The sequence below is a fragment of the Syngnathus typhle genome, linkage group LG10 (genome assembly GCF_033458585.1).
Source record: "Syngnathus typhle isolate RoL2023-S1 ecotype Sweden linkage group LG10, RoL_Styp_1.0, whole genome shotgun sequence".
In the NCBI taxonomy this organism is placed as follows: domain Eukaryota; kingdom Metazoa; phylum Chordata; class Actinopteri; order Syngnathiformes; family Syngnathidae; genus Syngnathus; species Syngnathus typhle.
Window position 1 is genome coordinate 10,341,775 of NC_083747.1, and position 18,105 is coordinate 10,359,879.

General features: G+C 39.6%; 1 protein-coding gene across 1 annotated transcript in view; it reads right to left on the bottom strand.

Annotated features, from left to right (window-relative positions):
* znf407 (zinc finger protein 407) overlaps window positions 1-7,744 on the bottom strand; it is a 110,086-nt gene extending 102,342 nt beyond the window's left edge. Inside the window, exons 1-3 of the mRNA XM_061289876.1 lie at window positions 7,171-7,744; window positions 4,782-6,890; window positions 1,158-1,272 (exon numbers count right to left, since the gene is read on the bottom strand). Coding sequence (XP_061145860.1) covers window positions 1,158-1,272; window positions 4,782-6,890; window positions 7,171-7,744 — 2,798 coding nt within the window. The remainder of the gene's footprint in view (window positions 1-1,157; window positions 1,273-4,781; window positions 6,891-7,170) is intronic.
* Between the last annotated feature and the right edge of the window lie 10,361 nt (window positions 7,745-18,105).

An 18,105-nucleotide genomic window follows, 5' to 3' on the forward strand; every position in this document is an offset into this window, starting at 1 on the left:
CAACAAGGCCACCACCAAAAAAGGCCTTGTGTAGGACCCTCCACTATGTGGCCATGTACTAGTGATGTATTTTAAACTAGAATTAAGGAAGAAATCAAACAGCAAAAGTTGCGGCTGTGTGTGGTTCTGTCCTTAATGAGGGTGTTTCTGGGGGGTTTCTTTGTGTTTGCTCCTATTTATTCAAGATGAGGGACGGCCCGGTAATCAGTCAGTAATGAAAGCGCACACAGGGCCGATTTGTCACCAATGGCCAGCTCTAGCAGCACTTGGCTCCTCTGTGCGTATGATTTGTGAAACCAGGGACCGAATTTAGTAGTGCCATTTAAAGACATATTGGAGAACTGTTCCATATGTATTTGTGTGTATGTAAAGTGTCACATTTGCAGCACTTGGGAGAAGAGGGGGTTTTCGCTGGAGAGCTTGTGAAACATGAGCATTTCTACTCATTAAAGGAAAAGCAATGTTTAGACCAAAGCTTGCTTGCCCCTGCTGTAATATATTTGCAAACATCGTTGAAGCAAATAAACATTCACTCAGCGGCTTTGGCCTGCAAATGAACTAAGTGGAGTCAGTGACAGAAAAAGACACAGAAAGATATCTTGATATCTTTAAATATATATAATAAATAATAAAATAAATAAATTTTTTGAAATTTCTAACTGCATGCTAATTACAACAATCTCAAAACACTTACCTTCTTTACCAAGCACTTGGGAGAAATACACACATTTTAATTTTGGATGCACAAAAAAGTCTAGTTGAAGTAACGATTACTTAAACTGCGGGCATTAAATACAAGTCTGACGTTTCAAAACTGTAAGCAAGAATATACTTTCACATCACCAATCCCTCCACAATCAAGTTAGTGCAAGGCTGCGGGGCTGGAAATTCATTTTTAGTATAGTTGATCAAATTCAGCAGATTATCTAATCACTTTTGCATCCAACTAGCTGGAACAGCGTGTGGAATGTCTGAGACAAAAAAACTTGTGATTGAAAAAATCGCACACAGCTTTGCTTCCACTTAGAAATGTCCAAATTATGCCAGAGTTGACCCCAGTTTGTCACATTCCGTTTCTAAACTCATATCATTTGAGAACAACACAGTGCAAGCCCAGTAGACTGTAAAATAGAAAAGATACAAATCTTAAAACTCACCCACAGATGTCGCATCTGTACTCCCTCATGCCAAGATGCCTTTTCACATGGTTTCTGGCATCTCCCAATTGAGCTGTTGCAAAATGGCAGATTTTACAAAGAAAGGGCTTTGATCCTGTGAAGAAAAAAAAAAATAGTTCATACACAGTATTATTAAAACCCACAAACATTTCAGTTGTAGTGTTTTTCTATTTTATCTGTAATTATTCAGTTTAATTGACATAAAACTCAAGTCTCGCCTGTGGTGCTTCATTTTTGGAATGTGAATGTGTAATGGACCATAAGCACGTCCGCCTGGTTTTCTGACAAATGATGAGAAACTTTGAGAAACTGATAGACGATAACGTCTCTCTGCCACAAGACTCAACACTCTGTCGGTCTAACATGAACATGTTCTAATGTCTGTTGAACGGCTGGCGACTTTCTGGCGAACATTAGGAACTTTGGGCGAGTAGACCAACTACTTTGAGGTTCAGTCTTAAGTCAAGCGAATGACTCAGATGAAAAAGTGACCAATTTAGCTAAAGATGCAAATTCTAGTGGTACTTCCGTTGAAAAAAAAAAAAAAAATGGAAATGTGCACACGTTTCTTTAAGGGACAAATTGACAAATCTTTGTGCAACCTCCCACTACCTTCAGTAATTAATCAAAGAGATAAAAACTAGGTCGTAATTAAAAGGATCTGGACATGATCCCAGCTTCAAAAGTGGCAGACCCCCATTGAGCTGTTTCACAGTCCCATAAACAAATTCTAAAAATAACTGAATGCCATAAAAAAAGGGATTAATTCACAATAATGAGGGAGCATAAACAAGACTACAAAATTGCAAATGATGCCAAAAAGAAGAGAAATTTGTGCTTTCCATAATTATGAAGGGCTTAAATGAAAAAGAATACTCAATCTTTTTTACACAAACAATTTGACATCTGTATTTTACGGAAGAGGATTAGGGCCAGTGAAGAAAAAAAAAGGCCAAACTATCTCTAAATTAAACACTATTTTAGCACTTTCCAAAGTACGATATTTTTGTCCAAACAGTGGGCTGGCTGTAACTCCATCAAAAAACACATCGACACAAACACACACATGCAGATTTTGAATGGAGCCCCTTCCTTGCTGTCGAACCTTGCCTTAAGATCTAAAGCAGGGGTGTCAAACTCATTTTTTTCACGGACCGCATTGTAGTCATAGCTTCTTTCGGAGGGCCATTATGTAAATAAATGTATGAGCACCTCATATTATATAAAGTAAAAGCTACAAAACAAACTGGCAAATAACTCGTTTTCAAATCAGACGAGTAAAAACTGGTCAAATATTAAAAAAAAAAAAAAGATGTTATGGAAAGTGAAGATAATTCGCAATTCTAGTAATGACACGAATTTGATGCACAATTTGTTTTCGCGGGCCACATAAAATGATTTGGCGGGCCGTCTCTGGCCCCCGGACCTTGAGTTTGACACCTGTGATCGAAAGCATTTCTCGAAACCGGCCACGTGGTACATCAAGCAGTGAAGCTTTGGATGTGATTATTTTCTGCCCCTCCCCTAAACGAAGCAAGCCTCCAAACACGCTTTGCATACATGATGTATAGACACGCCAACTCTCATTAAGAACAAAATAATACTCACAATTGGTATTTAAGATCCAATGAGGAATCAAATATTGGCAGTTATAGATCAGATTTGTCAGAATAAACACAAAGAAATGTATTTTATTACTGTTGCAATTTGTCGGAATGCATGACAATCTACAACTACAATCAGAGAAAATGGATTGCTGATTCGAAGGCTCATTAATGCTTGAGCAGAGGAGGGGGGGGAATGAAACATTCAAGGCAGAAAGGGGCATTTATTGATGGTTCCCTCACATCTCATTTGTGCATTAAGTTGATTTTAAAAGCAATTAATACACATGGTCAGGGAAATGTAATGGAGCACCCTATGTTCTTAACCTGTCGAACATTTCCCAGTCAAAGCCCTGAGCGATGCTCTGCTTTGCATTATAAATGACAGGATAAATCTTAATGGATTGGGGATAGTCCACTACCTATGAAGGCTGACATACACACACATTCACTCAGCATTCTACCACTTCCACACAACTGTGGACGTTCAGACACAAGGGAAATTAAAGGCTTTGAATACGTCTGCATTGATTATTTTAAATTATTAGCCCACCTCTCTTTGGACCTCCAATGCTTTTAGCCTGAGCTTTAACACATTTACAGAGACTTATTGACTATAATTACAACTGAGTCTTGGTAATGGACACATCAATTATGAGTCGCACATGTCTCTGACCATGCAAGCGTTGCTCAGGGAATCCCAATCTGCGGTCCATTAGTGTTTCTCTCGTTGATCTGAAGCCTAATCAGTCTTTGCCATCACCTAGCTGTACTTGAACAGCTTTTACCTGGCTATAGTAGACATTAGCTTTACCATAAGGCTGTCTGGCAAAAGGAGGTTAGTTACACGTAGGGTTCATTCAAATGATATTGCGTTGTAACACATTCAAAGTAGACTTACAGTACGTGAGAGGAGAAAAATAAAACATCAATTAAACTACTGATATAAAAATCACATCCCATCAGAATGGATTATTACTGTCCATCTGTTTCTAAAACTCTATTTATTGGGTGATAATTAAAGATTTAGGTTTGGTTAGGATTAGTTTCGCCCAGTCTATACTACACACAAGGTTTCACCACACCAGCATTTTTATGGCCCAATCTACACTACCTTGACATGGCACTTTCAGTTCATTTTATGGCCCAATCTGGTCTGCTGTGCCCTGGCACTGACAGCTCATCCCATCTGTATAATTGTCAAGATTTTACTTACGTGAAACAACTTGTCAGTTTTAGAGTATAGGAGAATTTTTGATTATACATTTTGATGAGGGCCTGTTTTGAAAAAAAACTAGGTGCGCCATACAAGTTCAGCAAACATGCCATATGTAGATTCAACTGAAAAGAGATGATTGTGGAAGAAGAATACCGCCCGTCGCCAGACAGAAAACGATCGTATGCTGAAAAAAAGTTATCATACCACTTAGATAGCATTAGCATTTTATGTTAGATGTAAATGTGTGATTTCGGTTAAGAAGACGGCAACATGAAAATAAAAGTCTTGTAGCCAGTGAGGACAGAAAATCCTCGTACGCCGGATAGACTGTGATTGAATGCAACAGAATATCTACCAAAATGCACAGGAAATACAGCATAACATAACACAAATTGAAATGACCTTTAAATGCTGAGGAATACTTTTTACAAAATATCACGTAATACCACATTCTGTTTTGTTTACCGTGACTACTATAGCAAATATTTTGACAGGCATCCCAGATGTCTAAGCCCGTCACCTTTGCTCATTTTATCCCCATGTCAAGGTCATTCCTGTATGTATGTGAGTGCCTAGTGTCCAAGACCACATAGTAAGTAAACATCAATAGAGTGGCTTTGTCGTTTTAGGTTTCCTTGAGATGTTTTTTTCACTCGATGTGGTCATGCCATAACTTATTTAATGCGGTAAAAAGGTTTTTACATAAATGTGTTGACTTTCCATAATCAATGCGCATGTAAAAGCAAGGGAGGGGGGGGGATCTAAAAACATTCTACCTACCAGTATGTGTGCGAATGTGTGCCAGGAAGGCCATGGAATTGCTGCTCTTGCACACCTTGCCACAGTACTTGCACTTGTTGCCTTGGTGCTCCTCCCGCTCACGATTGATCTGTTCTGTGTCCTCGATCACATACTTATTTACTTGTCTCAGCAACTCATCATGTTTTTCCTTGATGTGAATGAACAGCTCTTGTTCCGTTTCAAAGCGATCTGTGCATTTGACACACTTGAAGCACGCTCTGCCGTCGAGACCTTCATCCACGCTGTTTTGCTCATTTCGGATGTGGGAAGCGCTGGCCAGGTGTTGATGCAGGTTGCTCTCAGTGTAGAATGACTTGCCACACACCATGCAGTGAAAATGTTTATCCTTAGTTGGGTGCTTCATGGAGATATGCACATTGAGGCCGCTGAGACCATCCGCCAAAAAGCCGCAGTCGTCGCAGCGAATCCGGGTGCTTCTCACTTTGGCTTCAACGATCGCTTGCTTGTGCTGAAGCTTTTTGACATAATGGGGCAAGAGCCCAGAGGGCACTGGTGCTTCTCCTGTCAAGCCTTTAACAGCGTCCGCGCCTTCGAGAGCAACGCCCTCCAGCAATGGCTGCCCCTGTTCATCGAGGGCCTTTATGGACATAATGCAGGTATCAAAAGGTCGGGAGGCGGACATCTTTGGAAGTGAAGCACTGCTTGTTTCTAGGTTGGTACCTTCTTTGTCATCTTCTTCTTGAATTTCTTGCGGTGGAGATCTTTCCACTTCAACTTCAATTTCTGCTTGGACCATATCTTCAGACTGTGCCGTTTTCCCTCCTGAACAATCATCACCACATGACGATTCCATGCTCTCTGGTTCCTTTTCCTTTGCTTTGCCAGCTAACTCGACCACACCATCAACGTGATCGACAAGTACGGAAGATGCCTGTTTTGTTTCTTTTGGGCTTTCTACTGAATTTAGTTTTGGATTGTCTGGGAGCATTAAAGGTTCAGATTGAGGATGAACCGTCGCACTGCTGTGATCGATAATCTCGTTCCCTTCTTCGGGGGTCGGCAATGATTTTTGGCCACCACGCTCTTGTAGTTCCAGGAATGTCTTGCTTCGCTGCTTATGTCTCTCTGTACTGGCATGGCGAGACATTTCCTCGCTTGTTACAGCATAGTATCTGCATGCCAAACACACGTACTCAAAGTCTCTCGTGTGCTTTCGTTTCACGTGAAGATTGAGGGAGGAGACTGAGCAGGCTATAAAATTGCAGTGACTGCAAGCGACAGAGTCGTCTTCTCCTTCGACTGGACACGTGTACAACTCTTCTTCACTGTGTTTTTTGGAGCCTTGTGATTCCTGTTGCGCATCTCTGCTCTCCGAAGCTTTATTTGATTCCGGGGATTGTGTATCTGTAAGTTCCTGTGGTGAAGGCTCGACATGAATTTGAGCAAGGCTGCTATTTTCACTCTGCTGCACACGTTTCCTGTGTTTTTTAGTGATACAATGGCGATCAATGTCTCCTTTGGTCACACAGCTATAGCAGCACAGAGTACACTTGTAAACATACTCTTTGCTGTGTTTGCGCCGGACATGGACGCTGAGGTTGGTAGCATTAGACACGACCAAGCCACAATAACCGCATTTGGTCGAAGACACTTGTTTTGGTCTCCCTCGTTTAGGTTTTGGAGGCTCAAATTCCAAGTCTTCCTCATCCACCACCACTTTAGCAGCCTCCAGTTCCTCTTGAATTCCCTGAGCTACACCATCGATGTCATCTGTACCCCAATCTCCTTTGGATACCTTTTCAACGCAATCAGCGGAGGAATGCGAATCACTATCCTGCGTGCTCTGATGTTGCTTGTGAATATCTGAGATGAGGTGTCTGTCCATCCATTCAGATGTAGCAGAAAAGAAGTTACATAATTTACAGCGGAACCCATCCAGGCCTGGATGCTTCGTGCGAGCATGACTCTCCAAGAAGGAAAGTGTGGAAACCCTTAAATCGCAGTTTGCACACTTTATTTTAAATCTGTTTCCTGTATCTTTTGGGTCCACTTGCTCAGGGGTTATCTTGAAAGGACTTGCAGTGTCCTCAGCATTGTCTTCTTCCTCCATGTCCTCTTCAGCATCAACTGAAAGACAAAGACAGCTACTTCAGGCAATGCAATTCTTGAGGTATCTTAATAATGTTGATCGTAGCGCAATATTTTCTGTTATCGGTTTTCCGCTATACATTAAAAAAAACATAGCGTGTGACCTAAGGTCATTTTTCTTTTAAAAATTGGTCCAAAACTTAATTATTAGAAAATTGGGTTGTTCATAAACGGTTTCATTAATTAATTAAAGTTACGCTGTAATTGTTTAGGAAGCAATATTCTATCAATGACAGATGTGCTTAGAGGAAATACTCACGTGTGCGCGGGCTGTCTTTGCTGTGGTAACGGTTGACATGAACGTCAAGAGGAGATTTGTCCCGAAATTCAAGTCCACAATAGTTGCATGAATAGATAATCTTGGGTTTTGGTGTTCTTTTGCTCACTCTTCTCTCTTGATTGGATACAGATTGGTCTTGTTTTGCCTGCGTGTCTGGTATTACAACTTTATTGCAATCTTCATGGGAGGGAACAGATCCCACACCATCAGGTCCTGGCCCTGGATTTGACTCAGCAGAACTTTCAGTCTCCATGTCCGTCTCTTTATGAACGTCACCTGGGCTATCATCGGAATTAGTTTGCTTGTCCTCAGCAGGTTTTGCAGCTTTATCTGTGCTTTTTTTATGTTTCCTTGAATAGTGAATCTTCAGTGATCTAGGGCATTTTGCTGAGAAGTCACAAACAGAGCAACGAGTACTCACATCTTCATTCTCATTGGATGCCTGCAGACATTGAGTGGGTCCTTCATTTTCTTTTTCAGGCTTCATAATCTTTTTGGGTGAGTTGGGTTGTTCATCATATCTTTTCACATCTTGGCAACCCCTTTTTGGCATTTTGTTCAATGGTCAGTATTTGGTTTTCATCTATGTCTTAATCCATTTACATAAAACTGACAAAACTTGGGGTACGTTGATGATGGATGAATCACCTGCACAAAATGAGACATCATATAACTTCAACTTGGCATCCTTTATTAGTCTAATACCAAATGAAAGACATATATATTGAATTACATATTGTAAACCAAGTAAGTCGGAGTCAAACTGCCCAGTAGCAAAGACAACAAACGTGCAAAAGTCGCCATCTAGCGTTTGAATCAGCACATTGTTTTAAAAGTACTGTGGGTGGGTTCCTTTATTGAGTCAACTTTTTATTCTTCCATACTGTGCAACAATCTTTTCTTTTTTTTCAAACAAATCTTCAAGTTACAAAGTACTGAGTGGGATCATCATAAACAACTGGCACTTTGAGGCCAATCAAAATATTAATAAGGCTTCTCAATAAGACAGTCTGAGTCTAAAAATCATTGACTTACGCAGCTACTTAAAATAAATACATTCCCTATGGAGCTCAGCGATGTTTTGTTTCATATACAAAACGTACTCAATTCACCTTGCATGGAATAAACGGGCTGACTGTCAAGGTGTACAAAATATTTGAATGACAAATGCATTTAGCAACTTACTTGCAGATGCAAAGCAAGGCAATTTAATTTTTTTTGCAGCATAATTATAGACTCAGATCAGCTCCTCGTATCGTGGCTTTTACACTCAGCGAAACCTTAATATCTTTGTTGTCTTTTTGTAAAACGTGCTAAAGGAGTCCTTTGAAGCAGACACAAACTAGGACAGGAGGGTGAAGATCGCCCACACACTTAATAAGATAAAGCCATTGAAGCACATCCCAAGACATTGTTGTTTTTCTTTTTGGTTCAAGTTATACTAAGATATTAGTTGTGCTAAGCTTGTTGTCAAGAGCATTAGCTAAAAAGTAACGCGGAGTTGACCTAACTACGATCGCTATTAAAAGTATCACATGAAATGATAGTACATCACAACCAACATTGCTTGCAAATTCTGTGGCGTAATAAATGTCTTGTTTGTGTTTGTTGTTGGTTTGTAATGCACTGTTTTGTCAATGCAATGTGGCAGGCGTGGAGCATTGTGAGCTAGCTACGAGGCTCTTCTCCAGTATGGAAAAACTAACCAATTGAATTTCGTCGTTACCCGTGCAGGCCAATCACGGCGCAGTCCAAGATAGGTTACAAGCGTCGAAACTCAGAAAACGACGGCGGCACAGAGGCCCAAAAAGTAGGCTAACGTCGGCCACCTAAAACTGTGCAATAATATCAACAACATAGAAGTTAGCACATAAATCCGGTGGGCTCAGACCTTTGCAATGTAGGATAAGACCAAAACTATTGCAAAAACACGTTCGATAGCACAAACTCACCTTTGATTATGCCAATATCGCCGTCGTCCGCGCTTTTTGTTGCTAGACACAAATGGCGTACCGTAGCATGAGCGATACGTCACATAAAGGCGGAACTTGCGGCCGCCTTTTCCCCCTGACTTCAGCTGTATAGACCGGTGATGCATTCAATGTCATGGGAGAAACTGTTGTCACAAAGTGTTATAATCGTTAAGCCAATTTAAAGTCACAGGGCGCAATGTAAATTAATAACTCCATTGATTTCAACACATTAAGCATCTATGTGAAGTTTATGGTCGAGCCAACATTATAAAGGTGAAAAAATTATTTGAAATGTGCAATTTTCAAGTCGTGAGAGAGAGAGAGAGAGAGAGAGAGAGAGAGAGAGAGAGAGAGAGAGAGAGAGAGAGAGAGAGAGAGAGAGAGAGAGAGAGAGAGAGAGAGAGAGAGAGAGAGAGAGAGCATTTTGACGTAATACGTTAGTTGACTTTTCTCACCACTAGATGGCAGTATCTACACATTTATTCGGCAGTTTGCATTAACACAAACATCTGAACATGGATTGGGGTATTCCATTAACTGCCGCTTTCATTACGCAAAAAGCAATTCAGAAAAAAGCAACAGTCTCCTTCTCCTAATCAATAATCAGACCAAATGGTTTTTTTCATTGTAATTTCATTTTTTCATTTTCAAATGTAGGGGTGACTCTAGTGTCAGAGATTTAAGGGTGCTCATTGAATGAGCTGAACATTTATCATTTGAAATGGGAACGGCATGAATCTGCTTTGTTGGATGTGTCATTGAGAATGATGGGGATATTTTTTTGCATGAATTTAGTGGGGAGAATGGTGATTTTGTTTTAGTTAAGAAGAATTTTTGACATGCAAATTGAATTAGCTGAACATTAAGATTTTCAAATACAAACCATGATCATCTGTTTTGTTGAACTTTAATCTGTTTTGTTGGCTGTTTCAATAAGAATTAATAGGGACAATTTTGTGGTTATTTTTATTGTGAAACTTGAGGTTTTGGCAAATGGCAACTGTCATTTGAAAATTCTTCAAAGTTGGAGGTTTTTCACTTTTAATGGTAGCAATGTGAATTTGGTTTGTTTAACAACCATTGGGAACAATTTGATAATTTTTGGTTGAAAAAAAATTAAAATTAGGGGAAATCTATGAATATTTGGATGAGATATAATGGATGACATGATTTTTTTATTATGTTGACCTTACAATCAAATGACACGGTGATCAACTGGTCAACACGTCCATCTCGAAGTGCAAAGGTTGACAGTTTAATTCCGCCTTTCTTCCGGGTACTCTGGTTTCCTCCCACATCCGAAAACATGCATGGTAGGTTGATTGACCTCTCCAAATTGCCCATACGTGTGAACGTGAGTGCGGATGATTGTTCGTCTACGTGCGCCCTGCGATTGGCTGGCAACCAGTTCAGGGTGTAACCCGCCTTTTCTCTGAAGTCCACTGGGATACTAGATGTCAAGGTAAGAAGATAAAGAAGAGGTGACTACTTTGTCTAGAAAGGGAGGCAATAATATGACATTGGACTACATTTGAAAGTATTTCTTTGAGGTCTGTGCTGGTTGGGAGTATCCGAGTTGAAGCAATGTGTTGATGGACACAAGGGAGAAGCGCCTTACTTTTCTGGAATCAAACACAACAGTGCAGTACACAGCTGTGGGATCCTCCTATAAAAGGATCACTCTCTGTCTCAACCCCGCCCGCCACCCCTCTCAATCCTTCGTCACTCTCATCCCCCCCGTTTTAGCCATTCCTAGAAGCATTACCTCAGACCACATTACGGAGAGCCTGAGGTGTCACCTGGGGAGTTTACTAGTACAATAGAGAGTATGAGGGTGAATTAGACAAAAACAAAATCCTCTTTGAATATTTCTGCTGAAAGTTGACATTTTTAGAGCAGTGGGTGGAGCACTACAAACTCAAGTATTCCTTCTTCTGTTTCATGTATTTACATTGCTTCACCAGCAACTTCAAAACACAACATAAATAGTGATAATATAATGCGGACAAACAAATCAATTGCATGTCTACATGAAAGGCAACACTGGCGGAAAAAAGAGCAGATAACATTTTCAGTGATAACTCCCAGTAGTCAGAAGTTCAACTACATATACTCTTCATAGGCATGATTGTCAGATTAACGTGAAATTTAATAAGTGATCTTTTTTCCAAAGGTGGAATGATTGGTGAAAGGTGAGTGCACTCACAAGTTTATATATCTTCAAGATTTAGGGTTAAAACTATATGCACTCCTTATAGTATGTAAATGTATTCACAATATTGTCGACATAAGTGCTGATTAAAGTTGTGGAATATTTTTAAAGATGACAAAGCCAAGCTCTCTTAACTTCTTTAGAGGGGTCTTGATTGACTTTGCCTGGTAGTTTGTCCTTGCAAAGCATAAAAAATAGTCTTAGATTACTTATCGAGTTGACTCATACTAAGAACAATGGGAAAGTCTAAGTAATTCATCTGACAAAGATAACGAAATATATTTCACACGAGCTGGCAAAGTTTTTTGATGCCATTTCTAATCAAGACAAGATCTTTGGTTCAAACTATTGTGCACAAGTACAAGTTCAAGAAATGTGTCATGACTTTGCCTGTTCCGACATGAACACTTTCAATCTCGACAAAAAGGTTTTAGCTGAAAATGTAGAGAACCCAAATATCTTCTGGACAAAGGTTTAAATGGTCAGTTTGTTATTGCAGGTATCAATATGTGTGTAAATAGGTGAATGTGAGATTTTGTAAAGCGCTTTGAGCCACATGGTGAATATTAAAGAATTACATAGTAGGTCCACTCCATTTGTCGTTCCACTGTTGTCATTTTTGCTAGTGTCTTTTTGGGGGAAATAGTTGCAAGGGGGTCAGAAAAGCCGCTCAACATAGTGAGAATGTGGCTAAATCGGCAACACTCGAGACATTAGTCATAGCTCATGAACTAGGATCTACCATGTGTGTGCCTATATTACAATAAAAGCAAAATCAAGATTGTTCCACTTTGATTTCATCGACATTGTGAGGTCCAGTCAGACACTATGGGCAGGCTGGATTTGGCCCCCAGGCTGAACTTTGCCCATTTCTGATTTATTAGTTTGGGTTTGTGTATACATTTGAGCTTGTAATGTACAGTGTGTATGACAGTAAATCAAAAATAACTTCATATTTGTCTTGTACACCCAATTCATTTTTGTATTGTAATTAAAACTTATTGAAAATGATTTCAACCTTGAATGATAAATCTAATGACTGGTGTTGCTGCTCAATATGAGTAAGATCACACAAAACAATATGTAGCGGTCACGTCTTTAGCCAATAGTAAGCCAAGCTAAATGGAGAGCGAAAATGTTGTTGTAGAGCCATCAAATGATGCTGACAGTCATGTAAACATCCTCGAGGTTGTGGTTTATGAAAATGGCTGTGTATAACATCAGTCAAACAGCAATACATTTAATCTCACAGACTCTTCAAGCCCACCCAAAGAGACAAGTGAAACAAATGGAGAGTGGTTTACATCTGCCGCTTGCTTTTCTTCATGCTCGCATCACAAGTTTGACCTAATCTTATGACTCTTTTCACTCCTGAGTTGATTTTATTGTTCTACACACCACAGTTTTGTGGTTCTAAACTTGATCTCACAATTAATCTTAAACCTATGTTTTAAGCATATTACCGTAAATTTCGAACTATAAACCGCTAACTTTCTCAAATTTTGAACCCTGCGGTTTATATAGTTACCGTATTTTTCGCACCAAAAGGCGCACTGGATTATAAAGCGCACCATCATTGAATTTTTTATTTTGGAAATTATTTCATATATAGGGCGCACCCATATTTTCAGAAAAGGCCAGATAAAAGATTTACTTTGCTGGTAAATTTCACACTTGATGAGTGGGTGGGCTATTTCTTTACAAGCAATTAAACAGCCAATGTTCTATAATCTGCCATTGACACACGCTAGTGATGGAATTGCAGCATTGGAATGGGTAAAATTGTTCTTGTTTTTATGAATTCTGAATTTTCAAAAATTCTCTCCTTCAGAAATTGATTTCACCATTGGAATGAGTAAAATTATTCTTTTTTTTCAGAGTTTTCTAAAATTCTCTCCTTCAGAAATGGATTGAGGAGCAGGATCTATTATGTACCAAATAAAATCTAATACATATAAGTGTCATGGAACAGAACAGTAATTGCACAATAACTGTTTATCCTAATTATTGAAAAGTGCTGTTTTAAAGGCGGCCAGAGGAGCATCTCGTACTGTAGCTCTCTCCTTGTGGAAACAACAATCGAGGTGTATCTTGCGTGTAAAGAAGAAAAAGCACCACTCGGAAGTTCATTTCATTCCAACCGGATTAGAGTGTTTATATGGGTGAACTCAGACTACATAAAACTTCAAATGACTACGCGGAGACTAAACTGTGGTTTGGTTTGTGCTGTGTCACTGTGATCTTGACTCTGAATTACTGTCAGTATGTAATGGTGTCATATTTTGCTCATTTATTAGTCACGTTTGCAGGCCACTCTGACCTAGTTGGCACGTGGCCATATTCCACATTAGAAGTGGGCATTTCTGAAGACGTTATTTATTTATACAAAATGAATGGATAAAATAGAACATTTTCCTGAACAAAAAATACATACACTGAGCTTGTTAGTGAAAAATGTACAATCATGGCCTTATTGTCTCTTTAATGTAGTTAAAGGTCAACTGTCACTATAATGTAGATGGGACACAATACATACAAGGTGCTTAAGTCGATAGGAGAGTCTGCACGACCCAAAAAAAGAGATCTGCAGCAGCACGCCTTTTTTGAGCCGGGAGAATGTGCCCCAAAGTAAATCACACTTACACGTGCCTCCATTTACTTCCATTGCATTTGCCATGGCTACTGTATTTAAAACATATAATAGGGCTGGGTGAATGCTTTCAACTCGTGAATTTGGGAGGGATGTCACATTGTGTGGAAGTGAGGGCATGTGTGAGTCCTCTGTGGGTGTGTTTTAATAAAATGTCTGGGCCTTCTGGGAGGGAAGGGTCTGAAAAAGGTCTCTTGTGATGTCACGCACATACTGATGGCGTTACAGCTGTCAAGCCACAAGCCTCTGAGAACCTCAGTAACATATTCTAGTAAAAGCCTGGTGTGCACTTCCAGTCCTGAAGGAACCAGGAAGTCCCCTTTTTGTTTGTGAAACATCTGGAGCACAGAATCCCTGAATCCCTTGTTCCCCTGGCAACATTAAATCAGCCAGCCCACTGCCTGTCTTCAGTGCAGTTTGTATGTGTGCGTCCTTGCACGTACGTGTGCGTAGTCTGCAATTGAATGAACATATGAAGAAAATGAGTGTAGAGATTGTGTGAGGTTGCCTTGCAGGACTAACTTGGGGTACCCTGAAAAAATGGTTGATCTTATACAGTTTGCACTCAAATCTGGGAGTTTGTTACTGCAGTAGTGTTGTTTTCAAAGCAACTTTTTAGGAATGACATTGTTAGCCGAACTTTTCTTTATGACTGAAATTTTCTTGAGAAGAATGCGGAAGTCGGTTGCCCAAATACTGGATATCTCTAACTTCTGTATTTGGTGTAAGTGTTTACTTTCAATAATATTTTTGTTGTTGTTGTTTTTTTGTAGAAATGATCCTTGAAACTCTGATTTGGTTTATAATTGGCTGTCCAAGATCTATTGTTCTGCTAAGTGCCCAAATAAATTTTGAAGATGAAAAAAATCCTAATTTAAAAGGGGAAATACCAACGGGCAGAATCATGAAAAGTGTTTGCTTTTGCAGAGAGAGAGAGAGAGAGAGAGAGAGAGAGAGAGAGAGAGAGAGAGAGAGAGAGAGAGAGAGAGAGAGAAAGAGAGAGCAAAAAAAATCAACCCCACGAGAGGGATTAATTGATTCCAATTTTCAGGAAAATAACTCCACTGTATTCTGGGGTGGTCTGTGCATGTCATGACTAAAATCTTTGTTCTGATTGTGGAATAAATTGCATCTGCCAGATCTCAAGCAGATGGATGTTAGTAGTCCTGTCATGCAGAGACACCTCAACGCCATGTTCCAAGTTTCCTAGAATGTTTTGTTTGTTTTCCATTTGATTTTTGATAAGCATTTAAAACTGACACAAAAACATTATTTAAAATAAATGAGTGCATTGTTTTTTAGGCTGGATCTCATTAAAGATTAGATACTGGGGAAAAAAAATGATTTCGACGATAGAAGAAAACATTTATATTGTGTCAAGGCTTCCTCCTTCCTCTGTTGTTTTTGCCAGTCTTATTTGTTTCATTTCTTTTTACCACTGGGATATTGGCATTAAAACCCACATTCTGACCCTCATTGTTTTCCATCATCAACCGCATTAACATAAGAATGGCTGGGGACAGTGATGTTTGTTGGATTTTGAATGCTTCCTTGTAAAAACAATATTAATTAATTATTTCTGGGGAAAAAAAATCAACAAGAAAGAAGGGTTTGGACTAAGAATTTTATAGAGAGGACAGCCCTCAAATTGTCATTGGGTGGTGGTAGATGTAACCGCCCAGACACACTGGGTGGCGACTGCAGCCATCCGGATGGATGGATAAACTGGCAAAATTTGGTAAATGCCAATTTCTGCCTTTCAAGGCACGTCACATCTCCGCAACACACCTGGACTATATGGAGAGGCGTTTTCGGTAAACCGACAAAAAGGCATTGATAATAGGGTTGTGTATTGTGTTGTGTGAACATGTGTATAAGTCTGTGCCCTCGATTACCCGTCAGCACAACAAAGCACATCGTCTAGTTGCCATGCAGACGATCTCCCTGAGTCCTTACCGGTGACGTGAAGAACAGGAAAACTGAGGGTATAATGGGTATAGGGAGGCTCCAGTGTCCGGCTGCATCAATACCCAGGAGATAAGGGTCCAAGATAATAGTTTTTGCGGGAACAGACTGAGAATAATTTGTCGGCCTTGAGTCTTTCACTAGAGCTCTCAATGGGCATCGATTGGCCGAAATGGCGATTGACACTTTGAGGTGAACCAGATTGTAAGAGTAAAATATAAAACATTCTAAACCTAATCTATTGGGTAGAACAATTTATTTTGATACAACAGCTCCTCAACAGACACTTACAGTGTGCATGTTTCTGGACTAGACATATGTACCTCCAACACGGACAACAATTACCAATTTTCTGGAATTTAACGTTTTCCCTGCTCTTCTCTTTCTCGTATGGTAAAATTAAGCAAATGCCGTATTTTGCGGATTATAAACGCTTATGTTTTTCCCCAAGCTTGGAACCATGCAGTTTATTTATGAATTTTTACAAATACAAGTCATGAATAGATTTATCCAAAATCTTGTCAAATATAACCAATGAAATATACTGAGCAAAAATAACCTTCGAGCTGATTATCCAAGGAGTATCCAAGATTGACCCTAATGCTCTGAAGGTGGAGCCACATGCTGAAACTAAGAACCCAATCGAATACATCAATGGGCAACTTAAAAGTGGGAGCAAGAAAGTAAGGTTAAAACCAGCTCTCTAATGTCCACACTATTCAGAAAAGAGGTGGTTATTGAAGCGCTGCCAACCTCTGTCAGAAGCAGACTGAGGGTGTTGGCCTAATGTCACATAGAGAATTCCGTGAGAATGCCGTTGAGAAATACAGAAGGAATCAACCAAGGATCCAGGACAAAGACAGACACATTCAAAAAAAGCTTGACTGGCTGCAGCTTGTCATCAATGCTGTCATCCTGAAAGCGAGAGCAATTTTACAGTCTGCCAATAAGCAGACATTTATACTTATTGCAACCAGGGGGGGAATCGGGAAAACTGAATTCAGCTGTCAAACTTTGTGGGTGTGTTTGCATTGGTATGTCAATAGCGCAATATCCTTTGTGAATAGCAGACAGAGCAAACTGCTAGTGCAAAGGCGCGTTCAGGAGCTAGATGTCATTTTTTGAAAATTTGGCTCACTGTTTTTTTCTTACTTTTATACAATGTGAAAACATAGGTACCGTATTGTCCGTCGTATAAGGCGCACCTGAAAACCTCTCATTTTCTCAAAAGCCGACAGTGCGCCTTATAACCCGGTGCACCTTATTTATGGACCAATATGGATTCGTGGATGAGGACTAATTTATTAAAGTAAGCCTTACGTGTTTATTTTGTCTGTTGTGTGATATTAACGGTTGAGCAACGTTGAGTTGTTTATTCTATGCGCCTTATAATCCGGTGCGCCTTATATATGGACAAAGTTTTAAAATGGGCCATTCATTGAAGGTGCGCCTTATGATCCGGTGCGCCTTATAGTGCAGAAAATACGGTACTTAAATGGCACAGTTAGTGCATCACATACTTAAATAAAAGCTTCACTATCACTTGTGGCTTTTGGAGGAAAAGCACAACACATGGGAGTTTTTAAAACAATTAGCTTTGGTTAATGAGCATAATTATGTTGTTGGTGGGGGGGTCAGGCAAGAGGAAACCTAAAAAGAGAAAGTTACTTTGACTGGAGACATTTTGGGTGGAGGGGGTTGGGTAGGGTTCAACTTACATTACTTAAATGGAAATAGCATTGACCCATTGTGAGAAAGCATTCAGGGAGGGTGTATGGAATGCATCTCAGTGTTTAGAATACTCTATCCTGACATGTCAATTAGGGGAGTCAAAAGGGCAAGTCGCTATCACAGGTCCAGTCGTTACTGAGAAAAAAAAAGAGCCCGGTTATAAGCTATTGGTCTTCTCAGACTGCAGAATAGGATACGTCTCCAAGCCAGAAAGGATGTATATAAAACCAAAAACAATAAATACATATCCAAATGATGATTCCATCCATTATAAAGAGTTATTGTACAGTAAATCTTTCTAAATTGTATTTCTAGTATATCTCTAAGTATATTTTAACTATAACTTTCTTCATAAATGAATACATCCCCTTTGATTTTTTTTT